The 19,198-nt window shown below is 46.8% G+C and overlaps 1 protein-coding gene across 1 annotated transcript in view; it reads right to left on the bottom strand.

Moving 5' to 3' along the window:
* MDGA1 (MAM domain containing glycosylphosphatidylinositol anchor 1) overlaps positions 1–19,198 on the bottom strand; it is a 151,927-nt gene that overhangs the window by 49,278 nt on the left and 83,451 nt on the right. Inside the window, exons 9-10 of the mRNA XM_005503809.4 lie at positions 9,384–9,653; positions 5,633–5,784 (exon numbers count right to left, since the gene is read on the bottom strand). Of these exons, the coding sequence (XP_005503866.1) occupies positions 5,633–5,784; positions 9,384–9,653 (422 nt within the window). The remainder of the gene's footprint in view (positions 1–5,632; positions 5,785–9,383; positions 9,654–19,198) is intronic.

A 19,198-nucleotide genomic window follows, 5' to 3' on the forward strand; every position in this document is an offset into this window, starting at 1 on the left:
CCCTGCAGTCACCAGTCCTAATGCCAGCAAGACAGGACAAGCACAACCTGTACCAAGTGAAATGATGAACAGTAAAGGGATGTGCCATTTGTCACACACTCCATAAGTGTTTTGATCCATGCAGCATCGCACATGCAGCCATGACCACCATCTGCTGCTTCATGGGAAGTCACACTCCCTTCCTCACCGGCTGGGACTGCAATGCTCTAGCAGGGAGGAAGAAAGGAAAAGTCCCTTTGCCATGATGCCTCACACTGGTACATCAAACTGCGATGTCTAGTTAAGTAGTTTCTCAGCAAGAGGATTTCTCAGCAGACGCGGCAGCACAAGCCCCTTCCCTTTTTTCTTTTTCACCTCCTCGGCTCCTGCAGTGTCCCCCAGCTGAAAACCCCACTGCAGCACTAGTGGGGGATGCACAGGATGGGGCCACCGGGGACAGGGTGCCCCAGTGAACCTCGGGATGAGGGCTATGGAGCCTGGCCTGTCGGCAGCCCCATGTCAGGCTGTTACCTTGGTAATGACAGCATTGCCCAGACAGCATGTAATCCCCCAGAGCAGCAAAATGTTAGACCCTTGGTTTGTGAAGTGAGTTTGGTCACCCCAGACTGCCCTGAACAGAGCTGCTTTCTTTGCTAGGCCTTCATGTTCCCCTGGCCCCAAGGTGCAGCCCTCAGGCCACCCCCAAGGCGCCCGCTGCTCAGTTTCCCAAGAAGCTTCACCTGAAGACATCATTGTATCTGCAGAAGAAAAAGGATTTAATTCACCTCCGAGAGCACAGAGCTGGGCTGCTGCAAGGGCCGCCACACGCTGAAGTACACCACTACCCCCTTCAGTACACTACCTTTCCGTGTTCATAGCCTTTCCTAACCTGGGGCCCAATAAACACGTGGATTTATAATATCTAGAAGCAGAGAAAGCAATACTGCATGTGTCTGCCTTGGGTTTATGCTCTTTTTCAGACACTGGTTACTGTTGAAGACGGAGGAGACAAACTTTTGGTGTGGATGTTCTTGCTCCTGATTAATACAGGGCTGGGTAGATTAGCTCGCTCTGGAAGTTTGTTCTAGCCTGGTTGCACAAACTAGCTGTTTATTTTACAAGGTTGCTTACAAGCACTGAAAGATACATCCAGCTTCACTAGGCTGGTTACTCATGTGCCAATGGCCACGCAAGTGGATTCATCAAACCATGGTGCTGCATGAATGAGGAAAGCACAGTGGTATGAGTTAACAGTGTTCTCAAACATATATGTAAAAGACTATGGGCCGGTGCACTGCTTGCTCATCCTCCCTTTCGAGAAATATCACCCCTGCTTGGCACGTGAAGAGAACGAGAGATGTCCCTGCCCTGGTCTGTGTGCCCTTGGATAGGTGTCCGGCTCCATGCACTAATGGAGCCAAAGACAGACAGCAGCTGACAGCCACTGCTGAAGTGGGCTCAGAGGAGGGTAAAAGAATAACTCAGAGGCAGAAATGAAGCTATACAGATCCACAGCCCGTGGGCCTTGGCGTAAAACCTCTCCCACTGTGTTGTGATGGCTATCAGTGGAGTTAACCTTCCACTCTAATCACAGTCATTAAATTCCTGCTAACGCCCCTGTCCTATGTCTGTCCAAACAGCTCTGTTATCTGTCACCTCCCCACACCGTGAGCCCGGCTCCCCACTGCCGCAGCTCTCATTAACACTGCTCTGGCTGGCTGATGAGGCAAGTGGCAGCCAGTGCCAGAGCCCAGATGAGTTTTGTAGACAGCAGGGGATGTTTATCCAACATGGAGGGGATGAAAGTACAAACAAAGACAGACCATACAATTATTCAGCCATCGCACAGGGCCAGTCTCATTAAAGACAGTCTCCCTGACAAGAATTAATCTGAAGTGACAACCCACTGAGCTAATTTAGCAAATGGGGCCGGGGCTTGGCCTGGTGCAAATTACAGGGGTCTGTCTGGCCGGTAGAGCTGAGCCTGCTCTGAGGAGGGGAAAGGCAGGGATGTGTTAAGCTGGCTCGAGCCTGCATATCAGAAGGTCTGGAGGAGACAGCAGCCTCAGGTCTCCTCGAGGGGCACAATGAAGATTAAACTACCCTACTGCACCAATACCTTCTCCTTCCTCTTTCTCCTGCAGCCTCAGGTCACAGATGGGTTCCAGCTCATTAAGTGCACAGTAATTCTGCCACTATCCCCTGTAACCGTAACCACCAGCCCAGCTCAGATCTTTCCTCCAGGATGCAACCTGCTTGCAATATTAGATGGCTTTTCATTTCTCTTTAATGTTAGAGCAGAGCTCTGGGAGGGGATAAAATACACAGAGAGAAACAAGCAACTTAAAAGGCTTTTTATTTTTTAAGCAAAGATCTGGTTTGGGGAGGTTGCTTTGAATCCCCAAGCAATGAAAAACATTTTCAGTTAGAGTGCAATGCCTCAGTGCCTTTCTATGCTACAAGAATAAACAGAATTTAAAAAAAAGCTGACCAAACAAATACCCCAAGAGCCTCACGGCATCTGCCCACAACCAAACCACCCAAGGCTGCAAGCTTATGAAGTTCACTGGCTAAGGTGAAGGTGGTTGGCATTTGGATCAGTTGCCTTAGATCAAGAAAGAAAAAATCTCCCAAATCACAGGACAGAGGTCTGTGAGGCCCCTGCAGTTCCTTGGTGGGGATGTTTTCCCCTCTGAATCACTACTCAACACACAAAGCTACTGCCTAGCCCACCTGACGGATGCACTCCAGGAAATAACAGCCTACTTGCCAAGACATACAACACAAGCTTTACAAGAATCTTGCTTCACGTTGCTATTGTATGTGCTTTGCGCCTGGGTCAGCAGCTCCAAGCTGTCAAGGCTGTTTATTTGGTTTTAATCAAAGGTTAATTTTTATTCTACTGGAACAGGTACGTCCGCTGTGCTGCTCAGCCTGCTTCGCAGCGCCGGGAACAATCAGCTCCTGTAGAAATGCACCTGCCTGTCTTGCTGGGAGACGCCATGCATCACTTAGGAAACCAAATTCCTCCAGACTGCTTGCAATCCCCCCAGGAATGCCCAACCAGCCCTCGGAAGCTGTTGAACTGGAAGAGCTGGAGGAGCCAGAGCACCAGCCAATTAATACACAGCACTTGGAGGCTCACCCAGCCACATTTTCAGCAGCTGCAGCAAGAAAATTTAATTCAAGGGTTCCCAGGTGCCTTGCAAAGCATCCTGATACTTAGGGATCTTCATATTACATATGCCAAGAGCTCTTCAAGCAAACTGGGGAGAACAAAATGAAAACCAGTAAAGCATTTTGCAACCAGTGCAAATCCCAGCTGGCTGCCCTTTGGATTCCAGCTCAGCAAGAGTTAGTATCTCCCAGAAAGTCCCTCTACCACCCTGAGACTGCATGCAGCTGCTGTTCCATTCATCCTTAAGATGTTGAAGAGCACCAGCCACTGACCACTGAGGCTGGGAATGTCCCAGAGCTGGAGGAGAACATAAGCTGGTTGCCTCGGTAAATTTTCATCAGCTTGATCCTGGCGATAAATCAGTCATGACTGGCTACATGTAAGGCCCATTTTATCTGAGGAGGATATTTGACTTCAATCCTAGCTCTCCAGGAGAATTTCTGTGCCACCACAGCTAGTGCCTGGAAGCCAGTGTATCCACTGAGGAGGGTGCACAGGCAAACAGTGGCTTTTCATTCAGGCACACACAAATCCCCTTTCCTAAGAGCTCTCCAGTCAGCAATGCTTTTAAGCTTTTGAGCTTTTCACAGTTATATTCAGCAATGTCACCATGTTCTGCAGTCCAGCAACGGAACAGCAGGACAAAAAGCTCAGCCCAGGTGCCCCAGCATGGAGAGGAAGGTGCAATGAAGCAGCAAAGCCTGCAAGATGTGGAAGAGGGCGACGGTGCAAGGGAAAGCGTGAAAGGTCAGGAGGTGTCACGAGGCTGCTTGGAGCCCAAGTGAGATGTTGTGAGGAAAACACCAGGAAGGCAGAACAGGAGCACAGAGGAAGTGGCAGGTCGGAGACGAGAGGGAATGTGATTCCTCGGGACAAGGAAATGAAAAGGGCTCAGCGAGATCTCACCATGAAATGCAAGTGTCTTCACTGGAGAAGGGCCAGGAGGAGGCAATACCATGAAAGCCTTTTGCAGAGTGTTTCCTGCTTGCACTTGATAAAAGTGGGAATAAAAGTCCTCTGCTTCATCCTCTCTCTGACCTCCTTTATTCAGACCCAGATCAGCACAATGGCACCTGTAGCCTTTTCTAAGACATTTGCCATACATGAGACTGGGCTACAGCAGGTATAACACTCCTCTAGAACACACCACTAAATCGTCACAACTGTGTAGTGATGCTGCAAAAGAAATATTAACAGCAGTAACTGATGGGGTATGAACAAAACGAGGCAGGGTGTAAATTTGCACGGGCACTCAGCTTCCTTTGTGTCATAATTTAAAGCAGAAATGCGATTTCCCCTTCTCTTGATCCCTTTCAGTAGGAGCTTAATGAGGAACAGATCCAAGATTACTTTTAGGTACTATGTAAAAGAAAAAGAATCTCAACACCACTGGAGAAGAATAAAAGTCACAAATTACCTCACGGAATTGCAGTGCTGATAATAGCAAAACTCAGCTAAGAGGGAAAGGGTACTATGACAAACTGCCTTCATTATTAGAGGCTCCCCTGTGTCCTGTATTATTATTAAGCACTGACAATGTGCTCGGCATGGTTTGAGTAACAAACAAAGGCTGTCCCACTCCAGAGAGCTCACAATCAAAAGGAGATATAAAACTGGAGCCTACTGTGCAGAACTAGAGGAAAGACACACTTGGATCTTTTTAATTATTTTGTTTTCTATCTACAGTAAACAAACTTTCCTTGCAAAATGCATCTGCTTCCAAGCTACCCCTGAACGGAAAGAATCACCAATTTTAAATGTCCCTGTTTTTAAAAAATGTTTAAGGCAGGCACTTTGCTGCTTGTGAATGAAAGTACCTGGCAATCTTGCTAGGTTGATGTGCTCTTTGGAAAACATCAGGCTGTTTTCCCTATCCTTCTCCAACCCGTGATCTCTTCAGATTTCTCTCAGTTCTTCCCTCGCCACCTCTGGTATGATTTCCCTTCAGACTCAGAAACCTTGAAACCCACTTCTCTTCCCTTGCAGAGTTTATATAGTCCAAATAGCTTCATTACTGTGACAGTATGAAAGTCCTTCTGCAACACAAACAATGACTTTTTCCTGCAGTTTCTACCTGGAAAGCTCTTCAACTTATTCCCTTTATTTCATGGGAGTTTGGAGGACAGAATCCCACTTGCTTGAGTCTTTGGCCTGTAAAATCTACAACACCTACTAATGACTCTGGGGTTTTGTTCACATTAAAACCCCCTTCAAAACACTGAGCATGAAGAGTTCGATGGGAAGTAGCAAGACTCTGAAAGTCCTCGATTGTACCCAACACCGAATGTGAAAATGAACACCAAGCTGTGCACTTGGTCTATCTCTTCCATTTGGTGGGGAAGGTGTAAGACCATCAGGGTCTGGCAGTTCCACCACCTTCAGCTCTCAATCGGCAAGAAGACGCTGATGTAACTGCCTCCTGAGAGGTCCTCTTCCCAAGGGCACGTGCCGAGGCTCCAGAAGAGCAGACCTTACCTGACGGACTTCCAAACGGTACTTGAGGATGGGATCCACAGCATTGGGTTCCTTCTGCGTCCACTGCAAGATGTAAGAGTAATTCTTGGATTGCTTCTGGCTCAAGGTGGGGTTCGGAGTGTCATAGTAAAACTCTGGGCTGTAAGCTTTTGCTGGAGAGAGGGAAAAAAAAAAAAAAAAAGAGGGAGGAAAATAAAAGAGCAGGATGAAGGTGAACAAAAATTACAAAGTGATGTGGTCAGAGTGGAACAGCTCCGCTCGCCCAGCTCATCCACTTGCCTTTGACATGACGGAAACCTTTACTGTTGTAGCTGGTGTTGCACTGATGTGCCATCATTTTCTGTGAATCTCTACTGCTTTCACAGCCTAAACTACTGGGAAGGTTATCAGCCCTGCAACACCAGTGGGGCATGACCGACACTAGAGAAGGTGGGAACAGCTTCAGTTCTCCAGCTGCAACCAGCTCTAATCTTTTCTCTCTTGCTTTGTAGTTAAGATTGAGGTAACAGCTTTAAACAGGCACTTCTGTTTCATCTGCTGCTTTACAGAGCCTCCTGCTAACAAACCCCAAGGAAAGATCATTTGGCTGGTAGGTCGTAGGAAAAGAGTTATTTATCACACAGGGACCACAGCATTAAAAAGGAGACCTTGCTCCTTCTGTATCTCCCCTGCCTTGGCAACACAGTGCTCCAGCCTCTTTGTAACATGACAGTCAACTCAGCAGCAAAGGGGATGCTGACCTCAGCCTGGGTACAAACAGCAGGAGCTTTTGCAGGGGTGGAGATGTCTTTTCTAAACCCACGTCTCCCCTTAAAAACAGAGGGCAGCAGGAAAATGGCAAACAGAAGAGAAACAAGGTACCAGAAACTGGATGGTTCAGAGAGGGCATTTCCCAACCTTTTCCCAGCCACTGCTGTCCTGAACCACTAACAAACAGGATTTGAAGGCTACTACCTGGAGCCCAGCAGCTGGTGGACTAATGCACAGGGCCCAGAAGCAACTGAAGGTCTTACCCACAAACTGTTTTTGCCCTATTTGAAATTACCTTCGTTTCACCCTGTGCAATTCAATTTTTGGTTCAGGTCCTGCCCTGGGCCAGGCAGGAACTGGACCTGAACCAAACCTCTCCTTTCAAGTTCAAGTCCAATCTGGACCTGCACAGACCAGAAAGATGCCTGGGCTGATGCTGGAGAGCAGAACAGCATAAACAGCATCTCCCCAGGCGGTCTGCTGCACCTTCCACATGAATCACAGGTCCTGCCACTCTGTGGGGTTATAATTAGGCTCAAAAGGATTCAAAGTTTATTTTTTATGAACTCAGATGGATAATATTGATGTTTATTTCCAAGTTATTTTTTTCTTATTATTTTTATTGACTTGAATTTTTGCACAAGCAAGAAGTTCAGAACCACCTCAGAGACTAATTGCTGCTTATTTGACTTGTATTGACTGTGGAAGTCAAGCTTCATAATGGATTCAGAAATAAAATCAGAACTGATGATAATCATCATCTTGCACGATATTAGTTCCTTATTAATTGACTCCAAGATGGAAACAGAGGCTAAAAAAAAAAGTTTTCTAATAAAAATGCAGCACATCAAGATACTTTTAGAACTTCCTTCTGGAAACTTTTACTATTGCTAGAAAGTTTTGTCTTTTGCTTACAGATGATTGGAAGAGCACTCCATCTTTCAGGACTTTTTGGTGCTTGTGGCTAGTGGGAGTGCAGGCAGTGTCCAGTATGGGCTGTCCTGATAAATTACTCAAGGGGAGTGGGTTGGATGTCTCACTATCCTTCCAAAACATCTCAGAAAGCTAATCTCCTATCCACAGAAGAAACCAATTCCATCCTGGGCAGGCTTATACACTCTGTTTCCAGTGCACTGAACACCTCAGAGTCAGAAATGAGTCACTGCCTCCCTGTCAGATCGGAAGGTTTATGGTAAAGCCATAAATCCAGGAGAACCTTCTTTAGCAGGGGACTGGACAAGATCAGAGGTGTCAAACTCATTTCACTGGGGCCACACCAGCCTTGCGGTTGCCTTCAAAAAGGCCGAATGTAGGAGTAGTTACATTTATACAGTCCTAAAATTACATTTGGCTATTTGAAGGCAACTGCAAGGCTGATGTGGCCCCCAGTGAAAACGAGTCTGACAACCCTGGACTAGATGATCTCCAGAGGTCCCTTCCAACCCTAACCATTCTGTGATTCTGTGATGTTCCTTCTTTCAAAGAAAAGAAACAAAAAGAGACCATGCCATTCCCCATGCTCACACAGGGAGGCTGTGACTGATGGGAATTAACACTCCAGCAGCCCTGAGCCCAAGCAGAGCAGTCTAGCCACTAGGTTAATTTTCAGGTTGCTGTATAGGCTCAGAAAGTCTGTCCAGAACACAGGTGGAGGTGTCTGGAGCTGAAAAGCCACCACCAGATATCAATGCCTTGGAAACGGAGAAGGGATGCAGGAAAAGAAATGCATGCTGCTTTCCTGATGAGTGCTCTCTAGGGATGCACGCTGCTTTCTACTGAGGGGATCTTATCTTGTGGGGTATAGCATGCCAATATGTATTTTTTTCCTGCTTCCAGCAAGACACTCAGATCATGGGAGCACTCCCAAGCTCACTAGGGACAGAGTTTGCTGTGGTGACTCATAGCAGTATATGGCTTGCCATCACTTAGTGACATGAGAGTTGCAAGCATATGAAGAAAGAGTAGAGAGGACCAAAGCTCTCATGCAAAATCCACTGTCAGACAGATTCCATGAAATCTCAGGGGATGAGAATAAGGTCATCAAAAGGGGTCCAAAGAGTAGAAGCAGTTTGCGCTTCCCCATTTCTGAGAGCATCTCAGAGTTATAGCATACCTGAGCTTTTCCAAACCCTGGGAAATATCTGCTTCAAAATCAGGCCTCTCTGGATGTTATTTATTCTCATTTGTTCAGCCCTGACTTGAAAAGTATTATAAATCGGCTCTGGGCTGAAAACCTGGTATTTTGGCTGAATTTACTGCTTATTAAGGCAACTTCATCAGAGAGCTTGTCTAGAAACTGGTGACCAAGTCAATTCAGGGGTCATGGGAAAAGCAGATTTAATGATCAGCTGGAGAGGCTAGGTCAGATGTGTGGTTTCAGATGCTATAACTCTTCCATCCCTCTTTGCATTTGCAGGTGCTGGAGAGGAGTCCTGTCATGGTGCCTGCCAGATTCACAGAAAACCATGAGCAGCAAATCTGCTGGGTATTGGTACCTACTCCCAGCTCATGCTTGTCCTAGCAGGCATTGTGAGACACGGACAGACAGGAGACATAGGGAAAGTACATGAATAAATAATGCAGTGTTTGTTTGATTGTTTCTGAAGGGAAAACTAGATGGTTTGAAGCCTACTTGGGGGATGTAGAGAGCCTTTCACTCACCTTGGTCAGTACTTGTCTATGATACAGGTTGTCCAAGCTTGAAAGCTAATGGCAGCCTTGAGTTTAAGTCCTGTATCTTTCAGGCAAATGGTCAAACACTGCTAAAATGTACCAGTGGCTGCCACTAACTGCCCTAGGTCCATGTCAGACTTGAAGGACTTCCTGAAGGATGGAAGCAGATCTCCCTGTTGGCTTCCTGAAAGTCAAACCTTCTAAACACAGCGCCATGCATGGAGGAGGCAGTAGAGGTTGCTTGTACTGGCATCAGTTTATCGGGAGCAAGCTTCCCATGTTCACGACCCCATCCAACATCTCACTCTCATGTGCACCTCCAACTTACCAGACACTTGGAAGAGGCAGGTGGAGACCCCCACGTCGTTGGAAATGCTGCACTCGTAGCTACCGCTGGTCTCCCGGCTGACGGTGTCCACCTTCAGCTCCGAGTAGTCCTGCTGCTCTGCCAGGGGCTGTGCCAGGAGCGTTCCATTGAGGCGCCAGACGGAGGTGGCCACCTTCATAGGGCTGCCCTTCAGCATGGTGCAGCGCAGGGTGACGCTGCGCCCCATGCCCTGGCGCACGTCCAGGAAGGCTGGCTCCACCACAGGGGGGACTGGAGACCAAACAGAGCAACAGATGTGGATGCTGTCAGGGAACAGCCGTCTAGCTCAGCATGTCACCCCAGTGGTGCCTCTGAGGAGACAGGCATCTATGATTTCCAAGAGTATATTTATTTTTCTAGTGGAAACCAGGCTTCATCAAACCAAAAGCATCAACAGTCGTCCGACATCCCCTTCTGACTGAGCTGGAGCCACCTCCCACCTTCCTCCCATTTATTAGGTAGTGGTGGCCTTTAGCAAGTACTTATCCCACAGTGAGACACTGCTTGGACGAGCTGCCAAGCCCTGTTCTCTCATGTGAGAAGTGCAACTCAAGCAGCTGAGCATCATAGCTTGGATTCAGTCCTCAGATCCTAACCCAAATAACCACAGTCCTCACACCCACCATAAACTGCACTCCCTGAGCAGGCAGGTGTGTTCCCAAGCAGTTACATTAATGTTCTTATGGTCAACATCCAACAGGGTTATCAGGGACAAATGGGGGTCCCCACAGAGCACAGTCCAAATCTTAGAGGGCCTCTCCCAAATATATCAATACAACACACCAGGGACTGGCTGCAGGGACTCTGGGTCCTATTTTTATCTCTGGAAACAATTCCCCAACATTGGGAGTCAAGTGACATCTTTCCATATCAGCTTCTCTGCCAGCAGTACGAGAATGGTGATGTGTGGCCACCTCTACAGCAAAGGGAGGAGTTGTCTTGTTCTTTAGCCTTGTAACAATTTACATGAACCTCATTATTTGGACATGGTCAAGGCAGAGCAAGGAGAAAGTCTGGATTGGTATTGCCTGGGTTACTCCTTATTTAATGCGATAGCAGAGTACTTCAGTCTCCACAGGCATCTGATGGATACGTTTCACTTGCAATAAACTGTTAATTAAAACACTACAACATGGGGAAAAAACAGTAGCTCTCCCTCTAGAAAGACTTCCTGAACACAAACCAGCTGTTAGCCCAAATGTGACAGAGGGAGAACAGATTTGTAGCAGCTCCAGCACAATAACAGCTCACCTTGTCCAGGCTCAAAGCACCTGCTCTTCCACAGACAACTTCTATACACCACAGATCTACAAAGCACCTGCCTCCTCTAAAGGTCCAGAGAGCTGCCAAGCATAGCCAGGTCCAAAAACCAGCAACACACAGCATCTGCAGAGCCACAGACACAGCTCCACTGGGAACCATGGGTCACACAGCATCCCTGAACACAGCTGTGCCCAGAGGGCTCCAGCATACCAGCCTCTCTTCTCCCATAGCCTGACTCCAGCAAGACCCACCTACAGCCCTGTAACACTAGTGACATCTCCATCTTCACCACAGGGGAAGGTGGTGCGTGCACCACCCCACAGGTCTGCATGCACGGTGTCCCCTCTCCCAGGGACACAGAAGCATCTGTGGGTATGCAGCATTACAAGCATCCCCTCCAGCGGGCAGCCCTTGTTGGGCAGTGGCTGATTGTTTTCCAGGTATCCATTCTCAACTCTCAGCCTCTGGACCCTTTGCTGCACTTAAATGGATTAAAAGCAGCCCTTGACTGAGCTCACATTGCCGTGCTGAGTGGCATGGTCAGCTCATTACAGCTGGCTTTGCTAGCAATGTGTCTCTGCGGGTGCTCCAAGCACTGGCTTGCCTTCGGCTCGCATGTCTCACACCTCACGGTGAGAATAATGTGAGAAGTTGTTTGATTAGACCTAGTGCCACAAATGTGTCGTCTCCATCCCTCGCTGCTATCCCATTTCTTGGGTCACATCTGCTCCTTAATTGAAGCTGGTGGGGTCTCACATTATAATCAAGGCCAGCTGGTGATGTAGAGGAGCAAAAAAAAAAAGTAGAAAAAGGAAGGAAGATTTAAAAAACTGGCACAAAAGCTCCAGATGTACTCAAAGCAACCTAGCTCATGAGGAGGAGAGAGAGGGGTGGGAGAGCAGCTTCCCCCACTGCACCAGGTAGTGCCAGTGTATGGAGCTGGGGCAGAGGAAAAGGTCTGAAATCAGACAAAGTGTCCCCGCAAGAACACGTGTTACAAGGAAAGTGCCCCCCTGGACCTCCCTGAGGGAGCGTCTGAGGCTGGTAAAGGCCCACAGAGGAGCAGGGCTGGGACAATTCAGATGCTTCCTTAGGTCACAGGAACAGCAGGACAGCCAAGGATGCAGAAGATATTTAATCTTCTTCAGCTGGGAAATGGGATTTACTTGATTTGCACTGGGACAGGCTCTGGGTCTATTGTGAAGGGAATGTCTGAAAATGCCTATATAGTAAAAACTGATTACATTTTCTCCTCCTGTCTCTGGCACTAGGAAACACCCAGCGAGCATTAACTCTGCAGGTGTCCTGGAGACCCTGGGTTTTCTGGAGAGAGCACTGAGGCAGGTCATCTCATCACTGCAAAGGATGCACACAGTCCTACAGCAAGGGGCAGCTACTGCTGAAAGCTGCCAGTGGATATGAAAGCAAAGAAAGGTCAACAGCAATTACAGAGCCAGACATCAACTCCGGCCTCCAATGCCTACTGGGGAGCCCACACTTGTTCATGTAGGTTATACACAAAAGGGAGAACCAGAATCAAGGCAGGGATTCAGACTGCAAATCCTAGAAGATGACAATATAGCCTTTTCTCTTCTTTGGCTTAAATGCAAAAGAAAGCTTATTTACATGAGCTGCTGCTCATGCTCCCCAGAATTGGGAACTGAACAGCTCTGTTACAACTGAGATGGTGACTGCCTCAGAGCAGGGACCCCCAACATGACCCCTGCACAGGCACCTTCAGGGAGCTGCAGGAAATGATAAAGATTTTCCAGGTGCCTCTCACACCCCCAGGGAAGCAGCATCCCCACTTGCTGTAAGGGAGCTGTTCTGCTCAGTACAGCCGTATCTGGCTGTTCTGCCTCGCTAAGCTGCCACGATGCTTTTTGAGGAGCTTGGGGGTCAGTCCCAGTTTTTAACCCAGTTCCAAAGGAGGGTCCTTGTCCAGAAGCTCTTCAAACACCTTTTCCTGTCTCCCCTGAACTTCAGTGAACACAGCAGAAGTGCTCTGTTAATCAGCAGACACGTTGCAAGCAGGAGGCCGCTATGCTTCAAGAGGGAGGTAAGAAACCTCTCTGCATATAAAACGCTTTGGGATCTTCTGTTAAGAAACACAGCAAACAAATATAGACAATTACCATTTTCTCTTGGCACACAGCTTAGCTCTAGAAGAGCTAGCCGGCAGGAGAAGCAATGAAAGGGCTGAATAGGGCAGTGCATTAACGTTCAAGGCAATGTTGAAGGAGCAAGGCTCCTCCAGAAACCTTGTTAAGATGTGCCTCCTGTGAAACACAAGGCAGGGCAGTCTGCCTTCACAGCAGAATTATTGTGCAACAGGAGAAAACATAATTACTCACCTGCTCATTAGGAGCAAATCAAATCAGAGGAACACAGGCAACCTATGCTAGTTTGCCAGGCACCCTAAAGCAAAGATGAGCTGTAGGCAGCTCCCTTGCTGTGAAGCAGAGCAGATGCTCAGCACTGGAGGGTTCTAAGCTAGCACAGCGTTCATGATGATGAAGGGCAAGAGCGAGGGAAGAACAACAGAAAAATGTGAAATGTCAAAGGGTGTTGCTTTGTGCCCCCAAATCCTCTTATTTTCTTGGTCTTACTGGAAGTAACCAGGACTGAAATGTTCATTGTGCTAGATAAGCCAAAGTGCACTGGCTGTTGAGCTGTGATCTGCAAGTATTTGTTTTAAGTCTATTTTTATTTTAGTCTTGAGGAAGGGAAGAGTGTTCTTCCTTATGAGAGCCAAAGTGCTTGCAGGAGAGACCACAGTCTCCTTGCACTGTTACTGTGCTGTCCAGCTTGGGCACAGTTTGTGATTCCTGCAATGCAAGGATCCAAGTCAAGAATCCAAGTCTGATCACTGCAGGTTCCCATCAAACTGAGATGCCTCCAGAAGGCAGAGATGCTTCTTTCACCAGCAATGACGTCAAAGCATCCCAGGATGGCAATGATGCACTATAGAAAAAAAAAGAAATAAGTGAAAATTGTCTTTTCCACTTAAAAATATGGGGATGTTTTCATGAGGCTGCTCAGGTCGATATGGATGAAAGGCAAAGAAAGGCTCATATTTGAGTAGACTGATGCACAGAAATCAGTGACAAGCTTAAACAAACCAGCATGTGCAGAACACTGAGTGAACAGACCTCAGATTAAGAGCTCAGGCAAGAACTGAGGTCAAAAATCCTAGACACCACAGTACAACACTACTATGCAAGACACATGCAAACTCTACTTCTCCCACTGTAGTGTGAGGACTGTGAATAGCATACCCTGCTCAATCCCCAAATGCTGACTTGTTTTGAAAGGGCTGTCAGAGCTGAGGTGCTCACTCATAACCTGTTTTCTGACTCACAGGCAGCACTTTCCTCCCTGTAGCCACCCTGACCAGCAGCTGATCTCTACAGATGGGCAGCTGCCTGCATTGTACCTCTGCTCCATGCAGCTGCCACAGGCTGTTGTGCTCTCACTTTTCTACAGGGATTTACTTCCCACAGCGTTTCCTCTGCTGCAAAGAGCACCACAGCACAGCAATGTCCAGGCAGAAGAAGAGAGGCACAAGCAGAAAGATGGCCTGCCTGATGTCACACAAATGAGTCCTGTATCCTGAGCCATGCTTCAGCCCTTAGCCCAGGCTTCCTCTCTTCTGAAACACACCCTCTACCTTCCAGAATTGGTCATAATTTACATTTTTATTTAAATCTAGAAAGTGAAACACATAACACAAGTGATGAAAACAGCAAGCCTTGCTAGGTTAGCAGCTTTATTTTCAGCAGTTCTCAACCCACTCTGCTGAATGACTCCCTCCAAGCTTAGCCATGCAATCGCAGTGCTGGTGGGACAGCTGCTTGCCGTCTTCACCTTATCCCACGTGTGAGAGATAACTGACCACTCGCTTGCAGGATTAACATTGCAAAGGACACACAGGTAACGCGGTATGAAAGACTGCACTTTGTGGTATGTTACAGTTATTAGCTGTGTTTTGTTACCCAAAGTGGCTACTGACACCAGGCAGTAATTTCTCTCTCTGGAAAGGAAATCATCACAGGCTGCCTCAACACAGGGCCTCATGAGAGCTACATGACCCCATCCAGCACCCATTTAAATTCCAATAGATACCCTTCTGCAGTCACACTGGGTGCAGTCTTCCCTAATCTTCTCTAGACAACCAAAGTGATCCCAGCAAAAGGTGTCTTCCTATTCCAGCCCCTGGTCCCATAATCCAGGGTAATAAAGATGTCACAAGCACACCCCATGAACGCACATTAGGCACCAGCAGTTTTCCATGCAAAGACAAATATCCAACTAATACTTACAAGCCCAGCCTCATCTGCTTGTTTCTGAGAGATAATATAATTGAGTAGTTAGAAGAGAGAAGATGGAGGAAGGCTTGCTCAACCTATTTCAGCTAAAAGCCAGAATCTCTTTCATCTTCTACGCCTTTTGCCTTTGCACTTCAGTCTCCCCATGTATAAAGAGATAAAACGTGTATTTTCTGCAAAGTGCTTGAAAGCCGAGTTGCAAGTATTGTTATTTCAAACAAAACAAATTTGTTTGAGTACATTTTCTGCTAGACAAGTAGGTGGAGGGACCGGAGAAGCAGGGCTCAGAGCAGAGAAAGCTTAGTTCTGAGCTAGTTGACTGCTTTTAAAAGAAGAGCAAATGAAATGTACTTACTACCAGCTTTTCTGCTTTCCTCTTCTCTGAACGTTCCAAGCCAATTAGCTCAACTAGTCTTTACCTTGTTATAATAAAGAAGGGCTTACTAAAGGATTTCCTCTTCCGCATGATGAGTTGTGCTGATTAATACACGACACCCCTAGCTCACTTTGCGGAGTGCTTTGAAGAAAGTCCATCCTAGGTGCAAATTTCTAGACCTTCTGCCTCACAGATATGCCTCCTCAAAAAAGATCTGTCCCAGACATACCAGAACTCCACTCAGACTCCCTGCCCAATTAATTCATGCTAACAAGAAACTACAAAGACAAGTATTCTTCTGCAGCGTAAAGCCACCTTGTTCCCATGCCTCACTTACCTTCAAGTGCCTGGTTTCAAAACAGTACATCCCCCTAACTGAAAAGGTAAGTGGGAAAAGATGGTGTATCTACAGAAGACACATACAAATTTGTATGTGAAATGCATGCTGATGATACTCCCCCCACCCACATACAATCCAATTAGCAAAGTTATGCTCAAGAGAAATAAATAGGGTGAGAGACCAGGCATTTCAGAACTAACACCTTCAATTGCTGCCAGACCAATGCCATAACCTAAACCTAGATATCTTTTTTTTTCCCCACAAACTACATGAAAATACTGCCTCTAACTCACAGCCAATTTTGCTAGTTACAGCATCATGAAGCAAGATGACAACTACGGTGGATCTGCGATTCTCCTGCCCACCCACATACCCACTGTCCATGTGTAGCAGTGCCAGATCACCAACTTACTGCTCAGGTTCTGCCTCTGTCTTCTAGAAGATAACGAGATGTCAGCACATACCCATGCATCCATTATTACATGCTTCTGTTTAACAAATCGGGCTGGCAGTGACATGCAGCTCCCAATAGCATATGAATAGTTTAGATCCAAACATTCACTAACAGTCAGCCAATGATACTCTTTCCCCAAAAGCACCTTATATGCATTAACTTTTGGCAGAGAACCAGTTATCTTACTACTCAATAATTCATAGGTGAGCTACTCAGCTGGGTAGTTCTGGGAATAAAGCAACTCAGTGCCAGTGCAAACTAAGGAAACCTTAAAAAAAAGAATAATCAGCCCACAAAAAAGAACAAAATTAGATTCTTCTTCCAAAACAGAAAATCCACACCTTTCCTCTTACTTCAGAGTTTATCACTGGTTTTTCTTTCCATCTAACCCAATTCCCTTGCTCCCCATAGGCGTTTTATGTCCTCGTAATCAACTGTCCTATCACCAGTAGCCCACAATCTCAACAAATACTGGAAGGAGAGAATTCTTAGTCCTCTTCTTCTCTCCCAAAGTCCTTGACAAGATGATGCTGACATTTTATATGTGTGTATGTATATATATTGTATATATATCTTTACAATTCTGCTTTATCTCTTTCCTCTGCTCTTCAAGTGGCAGAAGCGCAGCTTTAGTTCCTATTTAGATTTTGTTTTCTCTGAGCAGAAACACTGTCCTAGAGCTTTAAATGCCAGAGCAATCACATGTAAAAAGTTTGGGAAAGGAGAAAATAAAAGAAAAACCTGAATCTACAGCTCTGACTCTCCTCATGTGCCTAGCAGAGCAGGTCTCTGCCTATAACAGAGAAGAGATCAACAGGTATCATTTGCAGCCTTGTGAGCAGAAACAGATCTGCTTGGCCCATCACAGCAGAATGCATTCCCTATACTTACATATACAGTGTGAAGAAGGAAAAATAAGAGGGGAAACATCCAATCTGTGATGTTCATCCTCCCAGGACAGGCCATCCACCTCCCTAAGAAGGATTTTGATTAAGGGAGTGGAGCACCTCCCTTATGAAGAAAGGCTGAGGGAGCTGGGTCTCTTTAGTTTGGAGAAGAGGAGACTAAGGGGGGACCTCATTAATGTTTATAAATATATAAAGGGTGAGTGCCATGAGGATGGAGCCAGGCTCTTCTCGGTGGCAAACAATGATAGGACAAGGGGTAATGGGATCAAGCTGGAACACAAGAGGTTCCGCTTAAATTTGAGAAAAAACTTCTTCTCAGTAAGGGTGACAGAGCACTGGAACAGGCTGCCCAGGGAGGTTGTGGAGTCTCCTTCTCTGGAGACATTCAAAACCCGCCTGGACATGTTCCTGTGCGACCTCACCTAGGTGTTCCTGCTCCAGCAGGGGGATTGGACTAGATGATCTTTTGAGGTCCCTTCCAATCCCAAACATACTGTGATACTGTGATTTTAAACAACTGAGAAAGGACTGATCATGTCCCCAGGTTTGACAGCGAACCTGGAAGCTACCTGGAACAGGACTTTAAAGCCCAAATTTAACCCATTTAACTTCAGGCTTTTCATCGAGGCACCCAGGTTAGGAATGCCATCTCCCTCCAAAGCCATCAAGTGAGAGGGACATTTCCAGAGGACGATTCAGATGGTACTAATCCCTGGATGGTATTACCTTCCTCCGTCCTCTGCCTGAACAAAGAGCCTAAGGTGATCCCAGACCTCATGTCTCTGCTAGGTGGGATGAATGCAGACCAAAGTAAACACTCGTGCGACACCTCCACAGAAGTGGCCAGTGCCACCCCTCTGTATGAGCTTCTATACGAACTCTCAGTGCCTTGTTTAATGGCTTCATCAGTAAGCCAGGTCATAACACACATCTGAAACTTGGGCAGCATGTCCGGCTCTTGGACAGGAGACACTTCCTGCATTCGAGCTGCTGTGTGCCACAACAGAGCTACACCGGGAGGGAAAACAGACACCAGCCTGTGCATTCTCCATAGCAAATATATATAGTGTTAAATCTTTGGATTCCAGACAGCATCCATTTAGTGCCACTGCTATGGCTCATGTCCAGAGTATGCAGCTGCCACCTACAAGGAATCAACTTAGTTTCCCATGTGGAGGATCTCACCCCCAACAAGAGGAGCTACTAGGCAGAGGTGGCTGCTGAGTCCAAGTAGCAGTCCAATAGCAACAGGGTACTATTCCATCAGTAGCTGCCTGACCAATTCAATCATCTCCATATGTTTAGACCCTTTTAATGAAAGAACTGTAAGTTAAGAGCAGGGAGACTGCAGGAGAAAGTGCCTCTGACAACTGCAATCCTGTCAAAATGGAGAAGAGTCCCTGCTTTAGAAACATAATGATTGTCATGGCCACAGGTAGGCAGAGCCTTCTGCTCGCAGCTGGGCTGCAGCATTACCTCACCTTCTGTTTTTTAGTTTGAAAGCTAAATTGGGAGCACTAAACGATCCATCCACAGCTGCTTTCCAAACAGGCAAGCAAAGCAAGAGGCAGCATAGCCAAAAGCATAAATGTTGATTAAAAAAATCAGACCTGCTTTAATGATGGGTTGGTGGGGTCAGAGCTGGACAGGGGAGAGATCCAAGCCAGAAAGAGACTTGTAGGGGAAAGAGGGCCATCCAAGAAAATTAAGATAATCAAATATTAACCAACACTCCTTCATGTGTTTACTTTGAATTTCTGTCCATACTAGTTAGCAAAAGGGACACATGGGGCAAAGCTAGACCATGAAGAATTAATGCAGTGGGTCTCTACTTACCTGCAGAGTGGAAAGAGGACAAGCTTCCCTATACAAACCAGGCTCTTCCTCAGCCTCTCCTTCAGGCCTAGTAGGGAATTTGGAATAAGGAGGAAGAGCTCAGCATAGAGAAACACCACTCCATCACTTCTTTATCTGCTGCCTTGGGGTTCTGCTGCCAACCATTTAATATCCTGCTCTGCTAACTGTCATCATTACCCCATTTTTCCATCCTTCACCCTTGATTGATCTTGATTCATCTGAGGAAGATGATAACAATGAAAACGTAACT

This window comes from Columba livia, chromosome 3 (genome assembly GCF_036013475.1).
Source record: "Columba livia isolate bColLiv1 breed racing homer chromosome 3, bColLiv1.pat.W.v2, whole genome shotgun sequence".
In the NCBI taxonomy this organism is placed as follows: domain Eukaryota; kingdom Metazoa; phylum Chordata; class Aves; order Columbiformes; family Columbidae; genus Columba; species Columba livia.